The 19,389-nt window shown below is 37.6% G+C and overlaps 1 protein-coding gene across 3 annotated transcripts in view; it reads right to left on the bottom strand.

Moving 5' to 3' along the window:
- LOC126457099 (BRCA2-interacting transcriptional repressor EMSY-like) overlaps positions 1–19,389 on the bottom strand; it is a 320,327-nt gene that overhangs the window by 103,745 nt on the left and 197,193 nt on the right. For 2 of the 3 annotated variants that reach the window (XM_050093126.1, XM_050093128.1), the window contains 3 exons: positions 8,953–9,206; positions 8,543–8,683; positions 8,058–8,196 (listed from right to left, as the gene is read on the bottom strand). In XM_050093126.1, the coding sequence (XP_049949083.1) occupies positions 8,058–8,196; positions 8,543–8,683; positions 8,953–9,206 (534 nt within the window). The remainder of the gene's footprint in view (positions 1–8,057; positions 8,197–8,542; positions 8,684–8,952; positions 9,207–19,389) is intronic. The other variant, XM_050093127.1, reaches the window with a different exon arrangement.

Below are 19,389 nucleotides of genomic sequence, written 5' to 3'. Positions count from 1 at the left end.
TCACTATATACCGTGCAAAGGTCATACAAAAAACTAATAAAGAAGATGAAGGTGAACCACACACAAGTAGGTGCTAGATGACAAGCAGAATGTGCTCAAAGAGACCCATTGATAGCACTCAAAAACCTAGACCACCAATAATAAAAGGAATCTCAATGGACACATGGGAAAACCATTTTGAAGAGATCCTAAACCTGCAACACACGGTAACATCCTATGAATCAGTACAATGGAAACAATAGAACGAGACACCCCTATAACAAGACAAGAAGTACACCAAGTGATGTTGTTGTTGTTGTTGTTGTTGTTGTGGTCTTCAGTCCTGAGACTGGTTTGATGCAGCTCTCCATGCTACTCTATCCTGTGCAAGCTTTTTCATCTCCCAGTACCTACTGCAACCTACATCCTTCTGAATCTGCTTAGTGTATTCATCTCTTGGTCTCCCTCTACGATTTTTACCCTCCACGCTGCCCTCCAATACTAAATTGGTGATCCCTTGATGCCTCAGAACATGTCCTACCAACCGATCCCTTCTTCTGGTCAAGTTGCGCCACAAACTTCTCTTCTCCCCAATCCTATTCAATACTTCCTCATTAGTTATGTGATCTACCCATCTAATCTTCAGCATTCTTCTGTAGCACCACATTTCGAAAGCTTCTATTCTCTTCTTGTCCAAACTATTTATCGTCCATGTTTCACTTCCATACATGGCTACACTCCATACAAATACTTTCATAAATGACTTCCTGACACTTAAATCAATACTGGATGTTAACAAATTTCTCTTCTTCAGAAACGCTTTCCTTGCCATTGCCAGCCTACATTTTATATCCTCTCTACTTCGACCATCATCACTTATTTTGCTCCCCAAATAGCAAAACTCCTTTACTACTTTAAGTGCCTCATTTCCTAATCTAATTCCCTCAGCATCACCCGACTTAATTAGACTACATTCCATTATCCTTGTTTTGCTTTTGTTGATGTTCATCTTATATCCTCCTTTCAAGACACTGTCCATTCCATTCAACTGCTCTTCCAAGTCCTTTGCTGTCTCTGACAGAATTACAATGTCATCGGCGAACCTCAAAGTTTTTATTTCTTCTCCATGAATTTTAATACCTACTCCGAATTTTTCTTTTGTTTCCTTTACTGCTTGCTCAATATACAGATTGAACAACATCGGGGAGAGGCTACAACCCTGTCTTACTCCCTTCCCAACCACTGCTTCCCTTTCATGTCCCTCGACTCTTATAACTGCCATCTGGTTTCTGTACAAATTGTAAATAGCCTTTCGCTCCCTGTATTTTACCCCTGCCACCTTTAGAATTTGAAAGAGAGTATTCCAGTCAACATTGTCAAAAGCTTTCTCTAAGTCTACAAATGCTAGAAACGTAGGTTTGCCTTTCCTTAATCTTTCTTCTAAGATAAGTCGTAAGGTCAGTATTGCCTCACGTGTTCCAGTGTTTCTACGGAATCCAAACTGATCTTCCCCGAGGTTGGCTTCTACTAGTTTTTCCATTCGTCTGTAAAGAATTCGTGTTAGTATTTTGCAGCTGTGACTTATTAAGCTGATAGTTCGGTAATTTTCACATCTGTCAACACCTGCTTTCTTTGGGATTGGAATTATTATATTCTTCTTGAAGTCTGAGGGTATTTCGCCTGTCTCATACATCTTCCTCACCAGATGGTAGAGTTTTGTCAGGACTGGCTCTCCCACGGCCGTCAGTAGTTCCAATGGAATATTGTCTACTCCGGGGGCTTTGTTTCGACTCAGGTCTTTCAGTGCTCTGTCAAACTCTTCACGCAGTATCATATCTCCCATTTCATCTTCATCTACATCCTCTTCCATTTCCATAATATTGTCCTCAAGTACATCGCCCTTGTACAGACCCTCTATATACTCCTTCCACCTTTCTGCTTTCCCTTCTTTGCTTAGAACTGGGTTTCCATCTGAGCTCTTGATATTCATACAAGTCGTTCTCTTATCTCCAAAGGTCTCTTTAATTTTCCTGTAGGCGGTATCTATCTTACCCCTAGTGAGATAGGCCTCTACATCCTTACATTTGTCCTCTAGCCATCCCTGCTTAGCCATTTTGCACTTTCTGTCGATCTCATTTTTGAGACGTTTGTATTCCTTTTTGCCTGTTTCACTTACTGCATTTTTATATTTTCTCCTTTCATCAATTAAATTCAATATTTCTTCTGTTACCCAAGGATTTCTACTAGCCCTCGTCTTTTTACCTACTTGATCCTCTGCTGCCTTCACTACTTCATCCCTCAAAGCTACCCATTTTTCTTCTACCCATTCTTCTTCACCAAGTGATACGAAACTCAAAAAACAAAACTGTTTCAGGGCCAGGAGGAATATATACAGAAAACCTCAAGGAATCCTATCACAAGATTGAAGACTACTGGTTGGAACTATTCAACACCTGCATGAGCACAGGGAAAATACCGGAACAAAGGAGAACTTCAACAATCAAAATTCTTTTCAATGGAAAAGAAGAAACCTGTAACCCAGTCTTATACAGAGGCACAGCCCTCAAAAACACATCTTTCAAAATTTTCATGGAAATATTAACCAGCATGCTTACCGTTGAAGTTTATGAAGTATTTGTTCAATTACCAGAAAATCAATTTTGTTTCAGAAAGGAAAAAAGCTTAATGGAGAAGATGCAAGACACACTATGATATCCAGGGAACAAATATTTTATAGTCTTCATATACACTATTAACAGGAAAACGAAGGTGCTAAACAGACTCACGTCATGGGCTACCGAAAAATGAGCTACAAATAAACTATAGCAAAACCAAACAGATAATTTTCAGAAGAGGTGGTAACTTCTCATCAAAAGACATTCTGGCCCTTCAAGACAAACCGACAGTAGTAGTACTGGCTACAAATATCTTGGAGTCACTCTGCAAACAACACTGACATCATTCAACAACCATGGGAAAGAAAGAGCAACAGAAGCAATAAAAGCAATTTACAATATCAAACAACCTCAAAAACTCCCGATAAAAATGTTCAAAGCATTAACACCAACTTATGGGATCCACACAATCTGGGACATTCTAAAAGTCAATGATATAGAAAGTCAAACCTCACTATATGAAACAATTTCCGGGCCTCAGGAAGACAGCGCCTTCAAGACTGGCTTATGTCTTAACGAAAGAAACCTTCTTCATGAAAGACATCAGAATGCAGATGCTCCTGCCCAATGCCAAGGCCTAAGAAAGCATATACCAAAAGCTCATAGAAGAACATAACTATATCTCGAATGACTTCTATTCAACAGATGCCACAATGACACAAGTCGAAACAGGCAAACTACAAACTCCAATAAGTGTTAACAAGATATATAACACATGGATGTCACCACAAGTTCTGCCAAAGAAATGAAGTTGTTGATGTTGTTGTTGTTGTTGTGGTCTTCAGTCCTGAGACTGGTTTGATGCAGCTCTCCATGCTACCCTATCCTGTGCAAGCTTCTTCATCTCCCAGTACCTGCTACAACCTACGTCCTTCTGAATCTGCTTGGTGTATTCATCTCTTTGTCTCCCTCTACGACTTTTACCCTCCACGCTGCCCTCCAGTGCTAAATTGGTGATCCCTTGATGCCTCAGAACATGTCCTACCAATCGATCCCTTCTTCTAGTCATGTTGTGCCACAAATTTCTCTTCTCCCCAATTCTATTCAATATCTCCTCATTAGTTATGTGATCTACCCATCTAATCTTCAGCATTCTTCTGTAGCACCACATTTCGAAAGCCTCTATTCTCTTCTTGTCCAAACTATTTATCGTCCATGTTTCACTTCCATAAATGGCTACACTCCATACAAATACTTTCAGAAATGACTTCCTGACACTTAAATCTATACTCGATGTTAACAAATTTCTCTTCTTCAGAAACGCTTTCCTTGCCATTGCCAGTCTACATTTTATATCCTCTCTACTTCGACCACCATCAGTTATTTTGCACCCCAAATAGCAAAACTCCTTTACTACTTTAAGTGTCTCATTTCCTAATCTAATACCCTCAGTATCTCCCGACTTAATTCGACTACATTCCATTATCCTTGTTTTGCTTTTGTTGATGTTCATCTTATATCCTCCTTTCAAGACGCTATCCATTCCGTTCAACTGCTCTTCCAAGTCCTTTGCTGTCTCTGACAGAATTACAATGTCATCGGCGAACCTCAAGGTTTTTATTTCTTTTCCATGGATTTTAATACCTACTCCCAATTTTTCTTTTGTTTCCTTCACTGCTTGCTCAATATACAGATTGAATAACATCGGGGAGAGGCTACAACCCTTTCTCACTCCCTTCCCAACCACTGCTTCCCTCTCATGTCCCTCGACTCAAATAGCCCTTCACTCCCTGTATTTTACCCCTGCCACCTTTTAGAATTTGAAAGAGAGTATACCAGTCAACATTGTTAACAGCTTTCTCTACGTCTACAAATGCTAGAAACGTAGGTCTGCCTTTCCTTAATCTTTCTTCTAAGATACGTCGTAGGGTCAGTATTGCCTCACGTGTTCCAACATTTCTACGGAATCCAAACTGATCTTCCCCGAAGTCAGATTCTACCAGTTTTGCCATTCATCTGTAAAGAATTCGCGTTAGTATTTTGCAGTCGTGGCTTATTAAACTGATAGTAATTTTCACATCTGTCAACACCTGCTTTCTTTGGGATTGGAATTATTATATTCTTCTTGTAGTCTGAGGGAATTTCACCTGTCACATACATCTTGCTCACCAGATGGTAGAGTTTTGTCAGGACTGGCTCTCCCAAGGCTGTCAGTAGTTCTAATGCAATGTTGTCTACTCCCGGGGCCTTGTTTCGACTCAGGTCTTTTAGTGCTCTGTCAAACTCTTCACGCAGTATCATATCTCCCATTTCATCTTCATCTACATTCTCTTCCATTTCCATAATATTGTCCTCAAGTACATCACCCTTGTATAGACCCTCTATATACTCCTTCCACCTTTCTGCTTTCCCTTCTTTACTTAGAACTAAGTTTCCATCTGAGCTCTTGATATTCATACAAGGTCTCTTTAATTTTCCTGTAGGCAGTATCTATCTTACCCCTAGTGAGATAAGCCTCTACATCCTTACATTTGTCCTCTAGCCATCCCTGCTTAGCCATTTTGCACTTCCTGTCGATCTCATTTTTGATACGTTTGTATTCCTTTTCGACTGCTTCATTTACTGCATTTTTATATTTTCTCCTTTCATCAATTAAATTCAATATTTTTTCTGTTACCCAAGGACTTCTACTAGCCCTCGTCTTTTTATCTACTTGATCCACTGCTGCCTTCACTACTTCATCCCTCAAAGCTACCCATTCTTCTTCTACTGTATTTCTTTCCCCCATTCCTGTCAATTGTTCCCTTATGCTGTCCCTGAAACTCTGTACAACCTCTGGTTTAGTCAGTTTATCCAGGTCCCATCTCCTTAAATATCCACCTTTATGCAGTTTCTTTAGTTTTAATGTACAGTTCATAACCAATAGATTGTGGTCAGAGTCCACATCTGCCCCTGGAAATGCCTTAAAATTTAAAACCTGGTTCCTAAATCTCTGTCTTACCATTATATAACCTATCTGAAACCTGTCAGTATCTCCAGGCCTCTTCCATGTATACAACCTTCTTTTATGATTCTTGAACCAAGTGTTAGCTATGATTAAGTTGTGCTCTGTGCAAAATTCTACCAGACGGCTTCCTCTTTCATTTCTTACCCCCAATCCATATTCACCTACTACGTTTCCTTCTCTCCCTTTTCCTACTGTCGAATTCCAGTCACCCATGACTATTAAATTTTCATCTCCCTTCACTACCTGGATAATTTCTTTTATCTCATCATACATTTCTTCGTCATCTGCAGAGCTAGTTGGCATATAAACTTGTACTACTGTAGTAGGCATGGGCTTCGTGTCTATCTTGGCCACAATAATGCGTTCACTATGCTGTTTGTAGTAGCTTACCTGCATTCCTATTTTTTATTCATTATTAAACCTACTCCTGCGTTACTCCTATTTGACTTTGTATTTATAACCCTGTATTCGCCTGACCAAAAGTCTTGTTCCTGCTGCCAGCGAACTTCACTAATTCCCACTATATCTAACTTTAACCTATCCATTTCCCTTGCGGGTGTGCAGGGGGCGGAGGGGGGGTGGGGGGGTGGGGGGTGGGGTGGGGGGGGGGGAATGAAGTACATATCCATTAAAATCCTTGACCAACTATCTAGTTATGTGAAGAATCAAATAATAATAAAAATCAATTCAAACTCAAACTAAATTCATATCTCCTTGAGAACTTTTCTTGTGAAAGCCAATCGTGTAAATTGCCAGAATTTATAAATGTTTTCATTGTGAAAATGATTATATTTTTAAACCAACTGACATGTGCATACCATAGTGAGATATTGCATATATGGTCAATGAAACATGCAAATAACTACCTCACAGTGAAACAAATATTTTCTGCCTACTTTTCCTAAACAACAATTGATTTCACTAAAAATTTTAGTGGTATAATAAACATGTGGTTGACATATTTTCCAGGTAATAATTTATTATATTTTATTAAATGTCAACCAGTTTGAAGCCATAACCAAAGGTGGAATGATGGAAAATGATTAATTTCCACACAACAGCATGCAGAGAGCATAGAGTGAATATGTTAGTGAGCTGAGAGTCCTTGAGCAATAGACTTGTAAACAGGGACTAGGGACAGCCCAGATCCTCACAAGTAGTCTGAGGTTAATGAATATGAGAAGCAAAGTTCTGGAAAAAAACAACTGAAAGGACTCAAGTACCCAGTATTTGCCAGGGACCTGTGTGTGAAACATGAAGCAGAATGTTCTTATGATGAGCGAGTGGGAAAACATGAATGAAGAGGGCATTATACCCACTTGCAGGAGCTGTTAAATAAAAAGTGTTCAGAATTCCATCATGGTCTTTGGATTGACGGGAGTCAATTGTCTGTCAGTCTTTAAATCTATAGGCAATGAAATTATGTCAAAACACAGAAATACATAGTGTTTCAGAAATTATTTTCCTTAGCAGCACTGCTACTAGGGCAAGTACAAGGATTAAAAAATAGTTTCTCATCAATTAAAAATTTGGAGATCTAGAGACTAAAAGTTACATCCTGCTGTCGAGTCACTGACTGCTTGGAGCTAATAGTACAGAAAGCTGCCAGATGACCAGCCACCTACAAGAGTAGATGCACACATTGCAGAGAGGTGGTTAGTTGGTTACTTATATGTTCCATGGATCTTGTAGTGATGTGGAATGAATTATTTTACATTCAAATTGAAAATTAATTTGTACATATGGTTACAGTCTGAACTAAGTTTCCCTGCCAACAAATATTGTGACATAAGCCATGAACTGATGCTAAGGAAACAGAAAGCTGTTGCAGCTAGCCAGCCCACCTTTGATAAAGATGCTATTGGTTAAGGCGACCACCATGATTCGTCCAGAGTCTAGGACACCACTGACAATTGGACATAACTCCTTGTGCTATAAGACAACCAGGTAAAAGACCATAGACTCAAAAAAGGCTTAGATTTTGGCAATATAAATTTACCATTTGTTTAACATATAATAAAAAATGCCTTTCTGGTGTCAAGCTATCCAGTTTGGTTTACAGTACAACAGCAATCCCACTCCAAAGTTTCAGTTATCATCTCACTTTGAGGACATGCAGTCAAATGTCAATGTAGGATTTCACTTGTTCCTGGTGGTTGCAACTTAATTCATAGACTGCATTTGACAAAGGAATGGGATTAAACTTTTCTAAATAGAAAATGAACTACATAAAAGCCATTTGACTCATTAGTGTGTGTCAACTACTAAAATTATTAGTACACCATAAGTTAATAGCTGTAATTACTTGCAAGATAGGACAGCATTATTGGAAAGACAATATTAATAATATTACAGCTTGAGCATATCATTTTATTGTAATCTCATGCTTTTTTCCATCAGTTAATTTCTGAATTCCACATATAAACTCATATTTACAAATGTAAGAGCATAATCACCTTCTTCCACAGCTTCTGTGGGTATAGTCTCTGAAGCAGATCCATCTTCTGGTATAATTCCTGAAACCCTTAATATGTCACTCAAAGTTGAATTCTTATTTAGCTGTTCTTGACTGAGATCGAGAACAATAACATTTCCCTATAACAACAAAAACCTTTTCTTAGCACACTGAAACTGACAGTATAATGAGTCTAACAATGGAAAATCCAGGCTGGAATATCAACAATATTATCAAAAGGACAGATAGCTACTTTCCATAAAGGCGACACATCAAGTTGCATGCAGGCACGATGAAAAGTCTTATGTATTAGCTTTTAGCCAAAACCTTCTTCAGAAAAGAGAGTGCACAAAGAAGAAGAAGAAGAAGAAGAAGAAGAAGAATGCTTTGGCTTAAAGCTAATATGTAACAGTATTTTCATAGTGAATGTCGGCAACTCAGCTTGTCATCTTTACAACACGAATAAAATAAAGCCCCTTTTCTTACATGAGTTGTGGTTGCTGATAAATTTCCACTCTGCTGGGTTGCAGGGTGAACAATATGAGATGATTTTACCAGTGACAGTACAGATGAGTGGTGGCCTGCAGGCATCCCTGATTTTCCAACCAATACCTTGCCAAGTATTTCCTGGAATAACAGAGTTAGAAAATTTCAATGAAATAATGACAAGAGTTAAAACAGTAACGCTCATATGTGTAACTTGAAAATGACTATAATAAATCATTCAGTGCTAAGCACCAAATTTCACTAAGCTAGTATTTGCATAAAATCATTCAATAATTATTGCATTAATAATTTCACAAATTTTGAAGTGGAAAAGGGAAAATAAGTCCCTTTTCAACACTGATGATATTAATAATACTTTCATTATGTTTTAATGATAGAGTTTAACTAACCTTTCCTCCTTGAGGCAGTGTAATGCTTCGACTTAAAGCAGAACCTGAAGGCTTTTGTACCAATATCACATTTGGTTTTCCACCAATACCTTTAGAAACATTGCTGTTTTGTGCAGAAATGTGTACAGTTTGTAATGGCTTAGAAATGTTTTTTGTAATCACAGTTGTTGGTGCTGTACGGATCTCGGACACCGAAGAGTTAGAATGTGGTGCAGATGCAGTGTTGATAGTCACCATGCGGGATACAGTACCTGCTGAAAAAGCATATATCTTCTAGAATAATTTCTTATAAGTAAAACTGTTAAGCCTTAACATATGTTATTTGACAATCTGATCCCATTTTTCCATCAATTTTCTTAACAAAAGTTCCAGTTGCCGTTCTCAGGTGCTACCTGTGATGGCATAATACGCATCAATATTGCAGCATCTAACCATGTATCAGTTCAAAGCTCTTTGCTGTGAAACAACATCTCTGACCATTACATATATTGTGGTTCAAGTGACAATGACATGGTTATCATGTTTAAAATAATGGTTGTTAGTGCTGTAGCTCAAGAATGCCAGCTTATTGGGAAGATAGTTGGAACTTATACTGTTGAAATATCAACTGCAGAAACGAAGTGCTTCAGTGACTGTACATCTGAAACCTAATGAATCAGGAAGTCTGTTAAGCACATGCCAAAGTGCATATACTGTATTGGATGAGACTAATTTCTTCAAAAAATGTCATCATACAAATTAGAAACATTATAAAGTGAATGGATAGATAAAATATCTACTCAGCAAGCGGTGGCAGGAGAATACACACATACTAAAAGGTGTGTGTGTGTGTGTGTGTGTGTGTGTGTGTGTGTGCGCGCTACTCACCACTTAATCGGATATGCTAGCAAAATAATACAGATATGGTTTCAATATATTTTACATTTTATAAAATAACTTCACACACACACACACACACACACACACACACACACACACACACACACACACATACAGGGAGGGAGGGAGGGACAGAGAGAGTTCTAGGAACGGTATCAGCGAACTTCAGGCCATGATGTAATGCATGTTTTCATAAAATGCTGTTTTGTGGCTATTAACGCTTGAGTGGGCGATTCGTTTTTCATAGCACGAGCGGGTGCGAGGTGCACTTTGCAGGCATAGAGAATAGCTGCCTTTATGTTATCAAGCTAAACACTTCTGAAGAAAATTCTAGTTTAATCTTAGTTTAATTAAACAACAATAGAACAAATTAGCTAAATTACTATTTAATTAAACAATAAAAAGCAAACCTTTCATTGTATCACTCTGTTGCCGCACACAAGAATTAAACCATAGTAATGATCCATTCGAAGTCTTAAACAGTCAGTTGCATCGGATCACTTAAACGATTATTAATTATCTCATAGATTACTGCCTAATTGTGGGACTGTGCTACTAGCTCCGATTCTGAGTCTTTTTTTTTTTTTTTGCAGAGATTGTAATTTTTTTCCACCTAGTTCGCAGTTTATTTTATATTACTGCTGCTCACTTGGCCATATGACAACACAACTTATTACTGTGTTAGCTGAGGCAATAATGAAGAATAGATACAGGCTTTCAATTATAAAACCACAATGGAATCGTACAAAACAATATTATCTGTGATCGGCACACTTTATACACAGGTGTGCCCACTCAAGGGTTAAAATGGTATTCTAATTTAATTTTGGTATTATAGTGGTGTAGGTTACAGTTTAATTTTGAATTATGTTCATTCTGGTTTTTCCTGTTTTACTGAACAATACCAATTTATTAGAGAATTACTTAACTTTAGGAGGTAAAATTTTTGAAACTGTCAACAGGAACATTAAAAAATGGATGTACGTGAAACTATCATAGCTTTCAGGACAATTCTTCCTTGTGGATGTAAGTGGGGTAGGTTGCATAACGTTAAAAATTGAAGGACAGACCACTGAGACCAGAGAATGAGAGCAACTAGGTTGTTATAAAGATGATGGCAGACAAAGGCAAAGGAGAGGCACCAGACAAAGTAGGAGTCAAATGCAGTACATTAATAAGCACTGTGCCAATTTTAGTTCAGATATGATGGGGGCAGAGAGAGAAATAAAGATGGATTACAAGAAAGAGAAATGAAATGAACAGTACACTTAAGAATTAGAAGAAGAAGACGTGGAGGAAAAACTCAAAGCAGAAGAAGGGGGGATGGGGTGGGGCAGGATGGGGTGGGGAGGGAGGAGAATGAGGGTGACGTGTATATATATATAACACACTAGCCAATTCCTCTTTCTTTACCACCTAGTGCCTCACTCATCTCTGTCGATGCCACCTCCCTGTACACAAACATTGCCCAATGCACAATATCTTGCTGCTATTGAACACTACCTTTCCAGATGCCCGTCTGACTCCAAATCTACAGCTTATTTTCTGGTCACCATGGCAAACTATATCCTCACCCACAATTAATCTATATCTACAACTTCGTTTCTGGTCACCATGATGAACTATATCCTCACCCATAGTTACTTCTCCTTTGAAGCCATCATCTATAAAAAAAATTAATGGTACAGCAATAGGCAACTGCATAGCACCATCCTATGCCAACCTATTCATGGGCCATCTAAAGCAGGCCTGTTCACCAATCTGCTAATGTGAGGTGGCTCGCCATCACACCACAGAACAACTGGCTAGCTCACAGTGACATATCACAGGAAAGGGTGGAGTGAGTGGAAGGTAGTGGGAAAAGGGATAGGCACAAGATAACTTTCCAACAAGTCTTAATTCTATGGCCAATAATGTCACATTCTATGGAGTGCACTGCTTTATGATGGCTCATTAACACATTTTGTAGCACATTTATTTTCTAAGACTGTTATATTAATGAGAAATGACAACAAAATAAAACATTCCTCAACATTTTAATGGGGGAAGAACATGAGGCAATTCAGTATGAAAAATGATATTTCTTAATGATTCATTCAGCCTTGTGATGAATGCCATTTTAGAACAAAATTTAAATTGACACCTACATTTCATTACCACTTTATTTGAATGTTAAACATAGAAATACAAGATGTCAATTAATATTATTCATTTTGCTATTCAGTACAATATCAATGTTTGGTACCACTTTCTGACCACCGCTATCTCCAAGACAACTTTTAAGTTGAAGTCTGGCAGTGAGCCTCTGTGGGTAGATATCGTTCCTTCACTGCAGAGAAATGTTGCTCCCACAAGTATATAGATTGGAGCACTGGCATAACCCCAGCTGCAGACTTCTAAAATTAAGGAAATTTATGTAGAGGAAATAAACATCTGTGAGATTAATTTTGTTATGAAAATTATCATGCAACTGTCACATTGTATTTCTGTAAGTTCTAAGTGCGGCTCAGTTTAAACACTGTCAATGCCAACTGAAAATCAATGAAATTCCGCAATGCTTTGCACACTGAAAATCAATATGGTAACTTGTCTGAACTGCAGATTAATTTGTTGAGTGTTTCTTCATGAAAAAAATTTATATATTTATGCATAGTGGAAATGTTGGGGGATATTATTCAGATGTTTATTTCTTGCTACCGTACGATGAATAGTTATTTCCACCACATCACTTAACAGCACTTTCTTTAATTTTTGCAGCTCCGCTTCTCGCTGATCACTTTTTAATTGTTCATAATTGTTTGTGGGGAAGGTATTGTAATATCACTGTCAATTGAATTCTTTCATTATGTTCAGATTTTTGAAACACTCTAAGCTCTTCAATACACGTTCACATACCATAAACACACACTAACGAGTCTTAAATTAATGTTGGTGTGTCTCAGCTTCACTTTGTAGTTCCTAAGCCAGCCGTAATCCTACTTTTCATTGATTTAAACATGCTACATTCCACTTTAAGCACTGCACCACAAGTATATATCACCGTAAGTACATATCCTCATTTTTAAGGTTACGCCAAACCTATCTATGACCGTTGTTCTGAAGATAGCATCACATTTCTTGCATTTCCCCCTGTGCTACATAGTGATGTCTGACCACCCTCTTTTACCACAATTGTCATTACACAGGCTGTGAGTGAGCATAAGTTCTCTTGTTTGCCTAACTGCATGATCTAGAGGAATACTTCTTAACCACCCAGAATCCCAAATCCATCACCTGGTGCAGATTCATTAATGATATCTTCATGATCTGGACAGCGGTGAGGACACCCTCTTCAAATTCCTCCATAAACTCCACACCTTCTCCTCCATTGGGTACACCTGATCCTCCTCAGCCCAACAAGCTACTTTTCTTAACGTTGACTTCCACTTCAATTGAGGATAGCTTCATCAAAGGTGCTTTACACTGTAGGAGGAGACCAAGGCTAGGCCCAGAATACACTAGCACAGAGAGCTGATCAAACTAGTCTTCGGACTGAAGACCTCAATGACAATGACAATAATGATGGCAACAACATACAACAACTTACAAGTAAAGAGCATTACCAAGACACTTTATTTTTACATTTAGATATGAGACTGGTAATTTTTCCCTGCCAAAGTTGAGTCAAACCCACTTTTTGTGTAATTTGCTCTGTAAGACCCATCTGCTCTTTCTCTGTGATGCTAGTACATTTTGAACAGAGTTTATGAGACAGTGTACTTTGACACCTTAGGCAACATATGTTTTAGAAGTTTTTGAGCAATTTCTTGTACACCATGATTAAAAGTGTATATTTCTACAGTGCTGAGTAATGGATATCAGAATATTGATTGTATGGTATCAACTGAAAGACAGCAAATAATTTTTTTTTTTAAATTTATCTTGTACACAAGAGACCCAGCACAGAAAAGTACTAATGGATTATGACTACAGCAAAACAGCACGCTGTTGCGAAACAGCACACTGTTATTTGAATATTTCTGTTGAAGTGGTTATGGCAAATAACCATCTGAACAAAGTCAGGTAATCTGCAATATAGGATGCTAGTTTATTAGCCTGTTCAAAACTCTAAATAAAACAACATTTATTTACATCTAAGTAACTGTTTATTTGCAAGATAAATATTGATGAGAAGAAAGTCACTGTTTCTTCGAAACAGACTTCACAAATGATGAAATGAACATTGTGGAAGCAGTTCTTTTTGGCGCAGCACAAAATATGTCTTCATATGATGTAGTTGGCATGGAGAACTTCTCACAGCATGGGAAACAAATCTTTTTCAGAACTTTTGTTTTCAACATTAATTAATGAAATGCAAAATGTGTCTTCATTATGGCAAAGAAATTCCTGCTGTTTAGTTCCACAGGGCGTAATAAAACAACCAATTACTGATGTTGAATCAAAAGTGCCTGTGGCAGCTGGACCACAAACTAACTGACAGCTACAGTATACAGGTTTTATTCACTACATCAGCCACACAGGGAGAGAGTCCCACCATAATATCTAGCAGGAAATAAACTTGTCATCCGGAGCATGGTCTTTGGTAAGGTTGTGAGTCTCTTTTGGATGGTAGTACTTGTTTGAGGCTGATGTTGTTTGTAAGGTAAAAGTGTAAGTGGCATTTCTGGAAATTAGTATGCCAGTTTTACACTGCTGATTGACACAGTAGCAATTTTACCATTTAGTACAATGTCCAGTGTTCATTCTCTTCTTTCAGTCACTTTATGTGGGCCTGTGTATGAAGCTTGTAGCGATGGATTGACACCGTCTGTATGCAACATAACATGTGTGCTTTCCAGGTCATGATGCATGAAGATAGGCATTGTTCTGTGTCAGGAGGTTTGATGTTGGCAAATGTGTCTAAGGTGATTCCTTGAGTGACAAATTAAATCCGATAAGTCATGGCTCGGTAGCTGTGAAGATCTCAGATCAATGAAGTCGTCGAGCAGCTTAAGTGTTTCGCCATACAAAATGCTGAAAATTAGTTGAGAATGGCTCTGAGCACTATGGGACTCAACTGCTGAGGTCATTAGTCGCTGAAAATTAGTCTAAGTCTGTTTTGTAAGCAGTGTGGAGGCCAATTATGACAATCTTGCAATCATGTCATTGCTTGCTGGGTAGTAACAGATTGTCCATAGATGGAGAGTGCCACAGAATTTGCTGAATTGTTTAACTACAACTCAAAATGTGTAATTTTGTGCAGCAAACAACTGAATTCAGAAACACATTTTGAAATGAAGGCAGAGGTTAGCATCTCCATTGATATGTTGTCAGATGGTGTAGCTTTCACTGAATGGGTAAACTGATCAATGGTTGTTGTCAGGGAACAAATTACTTTGGTGAAATGATGTATTGCACTGGCTTTTTTTGAACCAAAGAATGATGATCATCACTACAAAAGCTTATTTTCATAATGCATTAGCCAATCTACTGTTTGGATATGTATCTTATTTATGTGCAAAAATCAAACAATGGAAATCCTGGATCGAATGTAATAATATTATGAAAAGGAAAGTTGCTACTCACCATACAGCGGAGATGCTAAGTCACAGATAGACTCAACAAAAAGACTGTCACAAATAAATAAGGCCTTAATCAACAATAGATGTAAATACACAAAACACACACACACACACACACACACACACACACACACACAACTGCAGTCTCAGGCAACTGAAAATAGTGCGGTGAGCAAGACTGAAGAATAGGAAGTCTTATCTTCTGAACAGACTACTTCACCACGTGATATTGTGGTAAAGAACCAGTGGAACATGGCATGTGGCGACCAGGACAGGACTGAGAACAAATATGCCAGGGAGTTAATAAAAGAACCAGAATAGTAAACACAAATTTGAAATTTTAAGGGAAACGGGTGACTTGTGGGTACATAGATTTGTGGGAGTTGATATCTGTTGTCAACAGTAATGGAGATCAAAGGCCAAGATCGCGCAGCAGTGCAAAATCAATTGCTAGCACTGTGAATCAAGTGTTTTGAAAAGGTTTGGGGTGGCCAATGAGCAATTATTAAATCCTTTGACTACAATTACGATGGAGAAGAAAATTACTAGTCCATGTGTCGGAAGATTCAAGTATGATTAAGAAGGGCTTTGATTGTAATAATACCATGACCAATCTACAACAGCAACTGCAGATCGCAGCTGTAGCTTGTCAATCTACAGTGGCTACAGTGTCAATGATGCACCCATTTTCAATGATGCAGCACGAACCACACACCAATCCAGCTTCCCGCCGGCATTAACACATGGCAAGATTCTGGTGAGCTGTATAAAATCCAAATTGATTAGTTTCCAAAACATCTTTTTTGCATCATGAGTGAAACTGCAAGTAGTTTTGCAACCAAGATTTATCAGCGTATTACAGTGACATAGCCTAGCCCTGTTACAGTATTAAGAAGAGATTAATTAAAATGTGTTAGTGTAGGCATTGTATGCCAATCGTGACAAGAAAAATGGATGTGGACATCCTGGGCTGGTTCAGAACATTTAGTGAGAATCTTGAGTTAATTGTCACACTTGGACAAGCAAACACAACACTAGAGAATTTAAAAAAGAAATAAAAATGACAAACATGATACTAGCACATACTAAACAAGAATTAAAAAATAAAGTAAAAACAACAAATGCCACACTAGAACAGCATATCAATGTTTTAACTAGGAAAAAGCCACGAAACACAAAACAGCATATTGCAGTTATACACAACACTTTCCAACTTACCAGAGGAGATAAATTAGGAAATATTGAAACAGTGGTATTTAGTTAGAAATGAAGTGAATGAGTAGTTTAGAGATGCGATCAAGGATTTGAAATAATTAAAAGAATTAACTGATATGGAATTTAGCACAATACACACTAAAATCTCATGCACACAAGTAAGGTTAAGTGTGTTGGAACAAAGCAAAGATTCTGATGTTGTCACTATTTCAGGCTCTACACTTCCTGGTTTCGAGAAGTGTATCACTGACCTATTTGATTACAAAGAATGAGAAAGGACTGAATTATCTGTAGATACACATCACTGTAATGTGGTAACAAACAGAGCAGAGAGCGAACCACAGAATTTTGGATGAATTAACTGAGACTAAGGATGGAATCTTGGAGGAGATACTTAATCCAAGCACAAATGCCATACCACATGTAGGTTGAGAAAGGAACAGGAGGTGGCAATTGGTGTCCTTACGACAGAAGTTTCTGAAGTAACAAATTCTTATACAGTAGATTTTTAGCAAATATTTATATGTACCTTTGAAAGGTACTTACGAAGAGTTAAGCCTTGAGCACAGTCTGTGTCAGCAGAGGTTGGATATGAGTGAATGTACCAAAGTATATTGTGGTATTTGTTGTTGATGTGAGTAGTATTTCAACAGGAATAGGTATTTGACTGTAGCATTATTCTATGAAAGAGTTTCACAAAAACCAGCATACAATTCATTATCTGTAGAAGCAATAAGGTTTATTAATAGTGTATGCTGCATAATTTTAGGCATGCTACTTTATGTAGATGCTTGATTCTCAATAGGAAGAAGTGTACTGTCCATTGAAAGCATTGGAAGGCAAGATTTAAGATGTGTCTATTGCCCAAATCCTGAGGATAGTTCAGTCATTTTATGGTGCTGATGACATCGCATGGCACATCTGATGCCGTGTGCCTCTCAAAAACTAGTATCTTAACTGGATGCATTTTTATTTAGTTTATGATGTTGGTTAAAATTGTTCAATTTTATTTACTCTTATTTACTTATCTGAGGCAGTGGCATTATGTATACAGTTACTGTTCTTTGTTTATTGTTGGAACAGAGGAACAGTATTACAGATGAAGTTGTCTCACTGTGTAATGTTAGCAAAATGCAGCAAATGTAGATGTTTAATATAACTGCTGGCTCAGTGACAAGGTATAAGATTTAAGTTAAGTCTATCCCTCACAAGCATTAGAGGTAATGCATTAATAGACTGGGATTTAATATTTAATGGTAATTTATTATACAGAAGGAATTCTTCCAAGCATGTGGGGCACCTTATGTTACATCATTATTGGTTTTATAAATGGATTAACAAAGTCGGAAAAGATAGATTGCTGCTTACTCTGAAGATGACATGTTAAGTTGCAGACAGGCACAATTAAAAGCCAGCTACACATAAGGTTTTGGCCATAGCCTTCATCAGAAAAAGGAACACATACAATTCATTCTTGTGTGAAAGAATGGTGTGTGTTTCATTTTCTGACAAAGGTTGTGGCCAAAAGCTTATGTGTAAATGCCTGTCTGCAACTTAATGTGTCATCTTTACAGTAAGTAGCAATCCATCTTTTCCTACATTGCTGGTATTGAAAATTGAAGTAGATGTTACTTTGACCTTAGCTGGTAGTAATGATAGGACATTTATGTTGAGAGTATTTAATTGTGGGGCTGAAGCCTTGATTATTATTTATTTATTGCTATCTGAAAGAATAATTAAAGAGATACAAAGATTAACCTGGGTCTATTGTTCTATGAAACAAGTGACCTGTGCACAGATGATCCCAGAGTTTCAAGCTATCCTTTATGAATTACCTCACTTGTCAACTGGACTTTCCCCAGAAGTAGTAATGAATAAAAAATTCATAGGAGAATGGCTGTTCAATTTTTTTTTTGTTGGTCTGAAATAGAAGAGGTACCACCTAGAAAATTACAAGAAAAGTTAGAAAGGAATTTAAATACACATGCACAATTTCGAGTCCAAGAACATAATTTAAAAGCAAGTGCCCCTTATTTCAAACACAATGAAATGATTTTAGTGGAATTTTTTCATCACAGTACACAATTAAAGAAAGAAACAAGCAAGTTTTCCCATCATTATGACGGTCCCTATAAAAGTATAGCAACTCCACAGCTGAAGTCTGTTTTCTTAGTATACTCTTTGAGTGGAAAAGAGAAAGGTCTCTCTCTAATATGGATATGATCAAAAGATATGTGTCATAAGAAACACACCTTTCCAATTAACGTAGTTTTACATGAATATGTGGTAAACAACAGAAATTAAGTAACCTTAGACTGCAGAACCTAGACGAGTTATTTCTTTTTTCAATTGGTGCTGGATGTTAGCTCTATCACTTTTGATGAGTGAATCAAGGACGATATGCCATTAGCTATGAAGTGTAAGCATGATGAGCTAATATCCCCCTGGGTATGAATATGGGCTGTACTAAGAGTATGTTACCTTGGAGATATATGTTTATAAGGAGAAGGCAGAGTTGTAAATACTATTAATACAATATCATACTCTAACCAGTATGTATGTATGGTGTGATAGAATGATAAGTGGACCCAGAGGAAAAGAATGACCTATATCTGAGAGAAGAAGGATACGTAAATCTGGACACTATTGCTGTGGACAATTAAATGACTGTGTAGAGAGAATCTTTCTGTGGAGAGAAGTGTATCTTGACAGTTACTATTTAAGTTGGTACCTTTACTTTCGAGGTTCTTCCAGAGCACTGAAGTACATGAATTTACCTGAT

The sequence above is a fragment of the Schistocerca serialis genome, chromosome 2, assembly GCF_023864345.2.
Source record: "Schistocerca serialis cubense isolate TAMUIC-IGC-003099 chromosome 2, iqSchSeri2.2, whole genome shotgun sequence".
NCBI classification, from domain to species: Eukaryota; Metazoa; Arthropoda; class Insecta; order Orthoptera; family Acrididae; genus Schistocerca; species Schistocerca serialis.
Note: the sequence above shows the minus strand (reverse complement) of the source record. Positions and strands in the feature narration are given on the sequence as shown.